Consider the following 8,879-nt stretch of genomic DNA (forward strand, 5'->3'; position numbering starts at 1 on the left):
CTTTGGCTGTTTTCTTTTGTGCTCTTCTGAGATTGGGGATTGCAATCCCATCGTGGTTGGGGTGGGGTGGGGAGTTAGACCTGGAACAGAGACCTGGGTTCTGGACCCAAGAATTGGTCCGTAACAACTTCCCTTACGCAAGTTGATGATCTCCCGTCAGTTTTTCGACAGAAGGTGAAATTAAAAAAAACAGGGTTTGCAATGTGCCTGCTAGGTTGACCTAAGGGTATGGCGTGGGTTCATTTTCCTTCTTGAAAGAGTTAATCTTAAGAACTTTTTTTTTTTAAAGATTTTATTTGTCAGAGGAGCAAGAGTGAGCACAGGGAGAGTGACAGGCAGAGGGAGAAGCAGGCTCCCCGCCAAGCAAGGAGCCCAATGTGGGACTCAATCCTGGGACGCTGGGACCATGACCTGAGCTGAAGGCAGCTGCTGAACCAACAGAGCCACCCAGGCATCCCAAAGAGCTTAATTTTTATTTCATTCTTGGAATTCTGTCAAACTTACGTTCTCAGCAATGTTGGCTTTCAAAAACACGCAGGCATGTGGCTGGCTCAGTCGGAGTTTGCAATTCTCGATCTCAGTTGATGTATGTTCAAACCCCCATGTGTGTAGAAGTTACTTCAAAACTTAAGTACTCGGGATGCAGCCCAATTACCCACTTGATAAGGCTTTTCCTCACCAGGTTTCTAAAACACTTCAGGGACCAATTTTTTTTTTTTTTTTTAAAGATTCTTTTGACAGATCACAGGTAGGCAGAGGGGAGGAAGCAGGCTCCTTGCGGAGCAGAGAGCCGGTTGTGGGGCTTGATCCTGGACCCTGGGATCATGACCCGAGCTGAAGTCAGAGGCTTTAACCCACTGAGGCACCCAGGTGCCCCCCAATTTTTATTTTCTAACACAAGATTTAAGCTTTGGAAAAAATTTGTAACAGGCACATTGCAAACCCCATTTTTTTAAATTTCAATAAGCATATGAGGAACAATAACACTGAGAAATTGTAAAGTACACATTCACTCATTGAAAGTGTGCATGAAACAATAGAAACAATTCACAAGGTTTTGTCTCATGACCATCTTGAGTAGCTCCGCCTGCAACACGGGCTCCATTGGTTTGGGCTGGTGTCCCAACCATTTCCCAGTGAGAGGTAGGGTACCTGAGAACTGGTTCCAGATGGAGTTCACTGCTGCTTGGGAACGGTGCTGGCTGATACCACTGTGCAGGTTGCGTTTATTAGGAGTGAGGCCCACAGTGACTTGTAATTAACACCGCTGATTGGTTCCCCTGGCTGTTTTTGGAGGAATTGCTACTTGACCTTGGATCAAAGGGAAGAGGGAGTCATGTGGCCCTGAGTCAGGCTGCTGCTTGCCCGCGGGTGCTTGGTGTGGTGATTTTGGAAGGCAGTGTGTGTCCCCCGCATGGGCATTGGTGGGTTCACAGCCTACTTTTCCACCTCCCGGCCAACTGACCTAGGCAAGTCATTGGTACTTGCTAAGCCTCCATTTCTTCATGTATAAAAAAGATTATTTTGCAATGTGGGAAATTAAATGAGATAGTGGCCTGGCTTCTACCTAGGGCTTTTAATAAACAGGGGGCCACTATGGTCACTCCTATATTCACACTGACATTTGTGGAGAGACTGCTAGCTCCCAATAAGCCTCAGGGAAAGGCCCATTGGTTTAGAAGCGTTTCTCTGGGCTGGAAGCTAGAGATGGAATTGGAAATTTGCTTACCTGGGGTTCGGGGGAGCGTGGATGGCTAGCAAAAAGGCCCTCGGGACAGGAGGCTGCCACAGCATTTGGATAGACCAAGGGTCTTTCCATCGTTTATGTCATTTCACCTGTACAGGAACCAGTGAGAGAGTGAATGTGCAGGGGCTGAAGTGATTGTGCCAATTTCCAGAGAGGTTAAGCCACCAGCCCAAAGTCACACAGCTCCTAGTCAGAGTCGTGACCCAACTGGCTGGTCAGGATGCTAGTGGGTGCTAAATTCTGCCTGTCATTTTCCAGAGCTGGAGGGTCCTTTGAGATAGTCTAGTTGTGCCCTATCTTGAGACGTGGGAAACCAAAGCCCAGAGAGGTCAGAGAGCTATGTAGAAGTTCTTCCCACACTGCCTCTGTGCCAGGTGTCCAGAGTCCTCACCTTTCACACGTACGGGGTGGTGGGTGAGGCCATGATGCTGCAGTCAGCCCACGGGAGTGCCAGTCCTACCCATGTCACAGCTGTGTGACATGAACCTCTTTGTGGCTCAGTCTCCCGCTCTCTATAAAGGGAAAAAAAATAGGGTGTGGCTCTTAGAAAGAAATGATGCAAAGATTAAATTCAGTTGATTTAATCTTAGAAGTAATGCGAAGAAATTAGAATGATGCCATACAAAATACAAATCAAAACCACAATGAGATATCACCTCACACCAGTCAGAATGGCTAAAATTAACAAGTCAGGAAATGACAGATGCTGGCGAGGATGCGGAGAAAGGGGAACCCTCCTACACTGTTGGTGGGAATGCAAGCTGGTGCAACCACTCTGGAAAACAGCATGGAGGTTCCTCAAAATGTTGAAAATAGAACTGCCCTATGACCCAGCAATTGCACTACTGGGTATTTACCCTAAAGATACAAACGTTGTGATCCAAAGGGGCACGTGCATCCGAATGTTTATAGCAGCAATGTCCACAATAGCCAAACTATGGAAAGAACCTAGATGTCCATCAACAGATGAATCGATCAAGAAGATGTGGTATGTATACACAATGGAATACTATGCAGCCATCAAAAGAAATGAAATCTTGCCATTTGCGACAACGTGGATGGAACTAGAGCGTATCATGCTTAGCGAAATTAGTCAAGCAGAGAAAGACAACTATCATGTGATCTCCCTGATACGAGGAAGTGGTGATGCAACATGGGGGCTTAAGTGGGTAGGAGAAGAATAAATGAAACAAGATGGGATTGGGAGGGAGACAAACCATAAGTGATTCTTAATCTCACAAAAAAAACTGAGGGTTGCTGGGGGGAGGGGGGTTGGGAGAAGGGGGGTGGGGTTATGGACATTGGGGAGGGTATGTGCTTTGGTGAGTGCTGTGAAGTGTGTAAACCTGGCGATTCACAGACCTGTACCCCTGGGGATAAAATATATGTTTATAAAAAATAAAAAATTAAAAAAAAAAGAATGATGCCATACACATACACAGTAAGTAATCCACATTAGCTATTATTTTATTAATAGCGTTCATCGCTTTGGAGATGTTTTCTATTTCCAGATAAAAAAGGCCAGACTTGTGGGCTTAGCTGCATGTCCTGTACTGTCCTTATCCACCCAAAGAATATGCGACCAGCTGCCCAGAGAAAGTTACCCTCTCCTCCCACAAAAGAAGGAACTGCGCTAGGGATATAAAGCCAAAAGCCAGATGGCCTATGTCCTCATAATAGACACAGAAGGACACCTGCCATTTCTGCGGTCCTTTGTACCAGTAATTTACTTAACATTTTCTTTTGAACAATTCATATTTCCTGAAATATATTTATATGAAAAGCAAACTCTTTGCCACTCCTGAAAATGAGAATGAGTTTACTTCTAGACAAAGAGGGGTGTGTGTGTGTGTATGTAAATTCCTTCTGTTATCACTTTGTCATTCCCAGGATTGAGCATCGGACAGCAGAGAGGTGCTGAAGACGTACCTCTGGGCTGAAGGGAAGCTTTGTCATCTACTTTTTTTTTTTTTTAAGATTTTATTTATTTAGTAGTAATAAAATAATTTATTTTATTTATTAAGTAGGCAGAGAGGCAGGCAGAGAGAGAGAGGAGGAAGTGGGCTCCCTGCCTAGCAGAGAGCCCCATTCAGGGCTCAATCCCAGAACCTTGGGATCATGACCTGAGCCAAAGGCAGAGGCTTAACCCACTGAGCCACCTAGGTGCCCTATCATCTACTTTCTTTCCCTCCAGGAGTGGCAGGAAGCAGATCCAGGACTCCACCTCCCAGCACTGTGACCCTGGGTTAGCTACCTTAAAATTCTTGCACTGTGTGCATTTCTTTCTGCCTTTGGGAAACTGGCTCATAACTAATGTCTCCTTTAGGATCGATGTTGGGGTTCAAAATGCTGAGTGATAAGCAACACCCAGAACATACTACACACTATGTAGTTCTCAGGAATACTGAAAGGGACAGAACCACCTTGCTTTGTTATTTGAAGCCAGGTCCGCCTGTCATCTAAAATGATCCCTTCTGGGGGTGCGGTGAAGGGGGTGGGTAGCATCCCATACTTTGGGAACCTCCACCCTGAGTGGGGTGACTGGACAGGGCTGAGGAGAGCCCCTAGAAAGTTTCGGCAGAGGAGCGCCAGGACAAACGTGCCCATGCATCCCTTCTGTCTTAGGGGGTGGGGGGCCGGGGGAGGAGGAAAGGAAGGGAGCCAGAAGCCTGAGCTCACCACCTTGCTGTCTACAAGAGCCATGGCGAGGGCCCAAGATGGGGTTGGGGGAGGGGGCCAGTGGAGGTCACTAAATGCTATGTAATTCTTGGAATGTTGAAAGGGAAATAACCACTTTTTTTTTTTTTCTTTATTTAAAGCCAGGTCTCCTATCACCTAAAAGGATACCTCCTTTGTGGGTACCTCACCCTCTGGAAACCGCCGGGACTGGGGTGCCCCAGCAGGTGTGGGGAGCACTAGTTGTAAAGCCAAGAAGACCCTGCACGATGGCGCCCTTATATCCGTTTGGGTGTGCAAAATGGAGAGAGGCAGTTGTCTGCGTCGGCCACACAGTGTACAGCAGAAAATGGCCTGAAAGCCCAGCCCCACCTGGAGACATGGGGAAAAAAGGCCAAGGGACACAAAGGTTACATCCATCTCCTGTCCTGTGCACACAACTCTCTCGGATCGCTCTGCACAACCCCTCGCCCCACTGGGAGAGGCCAGGGTTGAACACGGGCTCCAGGAAAGGACGACCCCTGGGATGCCTGCACCGGGTACGGGGGGTGGGAAGGCCGTCCGGACCCAGGCGCCGGGTTCCAGGAACACGCGGGAACAGGGGCGGCTACCGACCTCGGGAAGACCCGGGGTGAGCTGGGAAGCTGAGACACCTCGTGCCCCCGGCGCGGTGCGTAGCGAGCCCTACTGCCCTCCAGGGACTCGTGCGCCCGGCCCCGCCAGGTACACACAGCGCTGCCAAGGCCGAGGCGGGTGCAAGGGCAGGGGCGGGGCCTTTGCGCCCGGGCCACCCGCTCCGCCTATAAAGTCAGCCCGCTGCGGCGTGGTTTCATCGCGCTTAACCCGCAGCGCTGTGTTTATTGCGTTGTTTGTTTTGAATTCCCGTCCTCGGGGTGGTCCGAAATGGACCCCAATTGCTCTTGCTCCACCGGTAAGGGAACCCGTATTCTGAGTCTTAGGGATACGCTTTCCAGGCGTGGGTCGAGGGGTGTCTCTGGTGTGGGAAGAGCCGGTGTTCGGGGCTGGAACTGAAGTAGATTCCTCGAGTCAGCACGTGGTGTGGGTTCACGCCAGCCTCTGGAGAGTACGGCCGTTCTCTTGGGTTTTGGGTTTCAGTTGAGGGTATTTGTGGTCGTGTCGAGGTTCCCCTGTTGGTTAGGGATGCTGGCCTCGGACCCGGGGCGCTGTTCTAGCCACGGGGGTGCCAGGACGTGGTGGTAAGTGGGGACTCTCCTTACATGGGCTGATTCTGGAGCTTGGGATCCTCCTTGTGGAGGCACATCTGGGACGGACCTACATCCACCAGCAGCAGAAGTGGAGTTTCTCTTAATTCGCTGTGGACGAGAAAGGAGCTCCCAGGGCTGGGCACTGGCAGGATGCCTCGGGGACCCTTCGTTGCCTTATTTTTGGAGCTCCCACATCACCCTTGCTCACTGCTCTCTTAACTTTTCCTGGCAGGTGGTTCCTGCACGTGCGCCGGCTCCTGCAAATGCAAGGAGTGCAAATGCGTTTCTTGCAAGAAGAGTGAGTGGAGTGGGGTCTTCTGTGGAGATGGGGGGTGGGGCTGGGCTGGTTGTGGGGAGGGGGAAACCCGGCACTCAGCAGGCAGGAACAGGTCAGTGACCCAGCCTCTGTGCAGCCCTTGTTCTGAGCCCTTGATTCAGAAATGCAGCTGAAAGGCTATGTAGATAGTTGAGTTTCAGTTTTCTCTAGAACGCAAAGACGGAGGCTCAGAGAGGTCAGTAAGCAGTGTCAAGGAAGGAGCCGGAGCTACAGTCCAGGTGTTCCGTCTCCTGCAGCCTTGGAACTCTCCAGTCTCCTAACACTTCGTGTACGTTAACTTGATGACCATGTATGGTTTGCCTGACATGGTGCAGCCCTTTCTTGTGGGGACAGTCCAGAGCTGCGAGGCAGAGGGCTCCCCCTCGCTGGTCTTGAGGACTTCATTAAGATACATGGTTCTGGAAGGGAAGGGACCAGCCTGCATTGTTTTTTGGACACCCTGTCACTGTGTTTCCAGGCATTCAGGCACTCTGCCCTGTCTGGGAATCAGATGGGGGCAGGGAGATGGCTTCCTAGTGCCTAGGATCTAGTCAAGGGAAAGCATGTCTTCATCAAGTCAGGGTCCTCGGGCTGGGGCCAGGGCCAGGGCCGGTGCCAGTCCTGTTCTTAGGAAGGGGGGTGGGGTCTCTGATCCTCTGTCCTTTGTCCCCTAGGTTGCTGCTCCTGCTGCCCTGCGGGTTGTGCCAAGTGTGCCCAGGGCTGCATCTGCAAGGAGGCGTCGGACAAGTGCAGCTGCTGTGCCTGATCCCGGGGAGCCCGTTCCGATGTAAATAGAACCACATGTACAAACCTCTAGTTTTTTATGTGTTCATACTACCTGACCCAGTTGCTACGTTCCCGTTTTTGTAAACTCTTTGAGAGTAAATTCATCTAGATTGTTCTGACTCCAGGTGTCTGGTGATATGATGGGAAGATGGGACTTGGTTCTAATTGGGCTGTAGGGGAAACTGGCTTGGTGGGGGGTGATATTAGCAGAGTCCAGGGTTCTTGTGGTCTGGCCTGGTTCACCTCCTTGAGCTCTTGGGGTTTTGTTTGGTTTGGATGGTTTTTTTTTTTTTACTACTCTTGGCTTGGCTGTGACATGGTTTCCTCTGTCACCTAGAGAGTCCCTGCCCTGTGTCACTGCTTATATTCACTCAGTAGTAACCTATGGTGTGTCTACTGGATACATAGCATCGTCTACTGTATACATAGGCATTGGGGCTTTCAGTGTTGAGGTAACAGGGTGCTACCAGACTATTGGGGCCTGGTTGGGGAGAGGTCATTACTGAATGGAAAAACGACAGTGGTTGTGACAGAATGCTATTGGGTGAGTCCAAGTAAGGAGACCTCACACAGACAGCTGCATTCCTGTCAGGGGGGACAACTGGAAAGACTGTGATGGGGACAGGGGTGGGCTAGCTCATCTGGGCAAGCGTGTGAGGGGATGTGCTGAGTTGACCTCTAGAGCAGAGTCCCATGTGTCTCCTCTGTTGGACTTGTAACCTGTTTGCTCTGTGAATCCCTTGGAGAGGTCTAGAGTGCTGCACCATGGTCCCATTCCCCCCCTCCCAGCCCCCATTCCAATTTCTTAGGTGTAAGATGGAATGGGGAACCCAGGTTTTAGAGTTGTGATCCCACTGACCACATGGAGCCTTTCAGTGAAATGAACTGAGTCTCTGCCAGGGAATGTTTCCATCCTGGTTGGAATTTGAAGCCAACTCCCCAACATAAATGTGGAGGAAACTTGTGAAGACTGCAGGGAGTGGTCACCATGGAGACCAAATAGGCTGAAAGGGCAGCCAGGCTCACTCTACAGAAACATCCAGTTTGGCTGGGCTGGTGTCCCTGCCCCCATTTCCTGGGGAGCCTGGCCCAAACCTTAAGGGCTCTTCGGCGGGGGTGCAGGGTGCTGTTGGCCCTGCTTGTTTTGGAAGTCCTGGTGCCACTGTTAACAAACATGCCTGGAGATGACACAGCTCTACCTTGGAGACTAGGAGCTGCCAGTCCTCTCTGTGGAAGGGTACAACATGTTTCCATTTGGCCTGACAAACATTGTGATCCATTTTTCAAGTCATGTGTCAAGGGGCATCTTGCTTCAGCCCCGAGCGCCATCTCCCCAAGGGGTGGTGAGGTGTCACCATTACGGCATCAGATTAGTTTCCAGTATGGCTGCGTCAGACAGCCTCATTGAATTCCAGAAGTTAGTATCTTGAGCTGGGAAAGCAGTTGTGCGTGGCTGCGCTGGGGCCAGCCTGCCTAGTAGGACCGTAGCTCCCGTGTTTGGGTGACTTGTGTGGCCTCTTGGTGCCTCCTACTTCTCATCTGTAAAGTGGGGGACAATCACAGCCTCTACCCAGAGGGTTGTGAGGTTCAATGTGGCTATCATCGTCCCTGCTCAGAATACGGGCTCTGGAAGTGCCCTTCCCTCTAGGGCCAGGCATGGTATCTGACATTCAGTAGGTGATCCATGAGTGCTGAGTTCAGAGAGCACTTACAGGACTCCTACTATAGGTAAACCATAATGTTGGGCACAGAAGGAAGAGAATATGTAAGCTCTAATCCATTTGCTGGAGGAGCACTTAAGTCCCTGTTGAAATCCGGGAGCATTTAGCATTTCAGGATGCCGGTGCTGAGCTGTGGAGGGTGTGACTCAGTCTGATCAGGACGTGGAGAGAAAACCCTATTCACTTCATTCACATGGCCACGTTTTGGCCAGAACTAATTGGAGAACTAGACAAATAGGGGGATCACTCTTTGAGGGGAGAGGGAGGAAGCTGGTATCACATGCCTGACCAGTGCAGATACTTAGTATTGGATGAACCGATCAACACTCTTTGCAGAGAAGTAGAAATTCAAGGTGCAGGTGGCAGGAACAAAGAAATTGGAGCTCATGCTGTAACTGGTTCAATGT

At 50.3% G+C, this 8,879-nt stretch overlaps 1 protein-coding gene across 1 annotated transcript; it reads left to right on the forward strand.

The window, feature by feature from the left end:
• Positions 1-5,241: 5,241 nt before the first annotated feature.
• On the forward strand, positions 5,242-6,870 carry LOC116579898 (metallothionein-1-like). The gene is made up of 3 exons (XM_032325832.1): positions 5,242-5,354; positions 5,882-5,947; positions 6,640-6,870. The coding sequence occupies exons 1-3, from the start codon at positions 5,327-5,329 to the stop codon at positions 6,729-6,731; spliced, it is 186 nt and encodes a 61-aa protein (XP_032181723.1). The 5' UTR covers positions 5,242-5,326; the 3' UTR covers positions 6,732-6,870.
• The last annotated feature ends 2,009 nt before the right edge of the window (positions 6,871-8,879 follow it).

Source organism: Mustela erminea, chromosome 19 (assembly GCF_009829155.1).
Source record: "Mustela erminea isolate mMusErm1 chromosome 19, mMusErm1.Pri, whole genome shotgun sequence".
Lineage (NCBI taxonomy): Eukaryota > Metazoa > Chordata > Mammalia > Carnivora > Mustelidae > Mustela > Mustela erminea.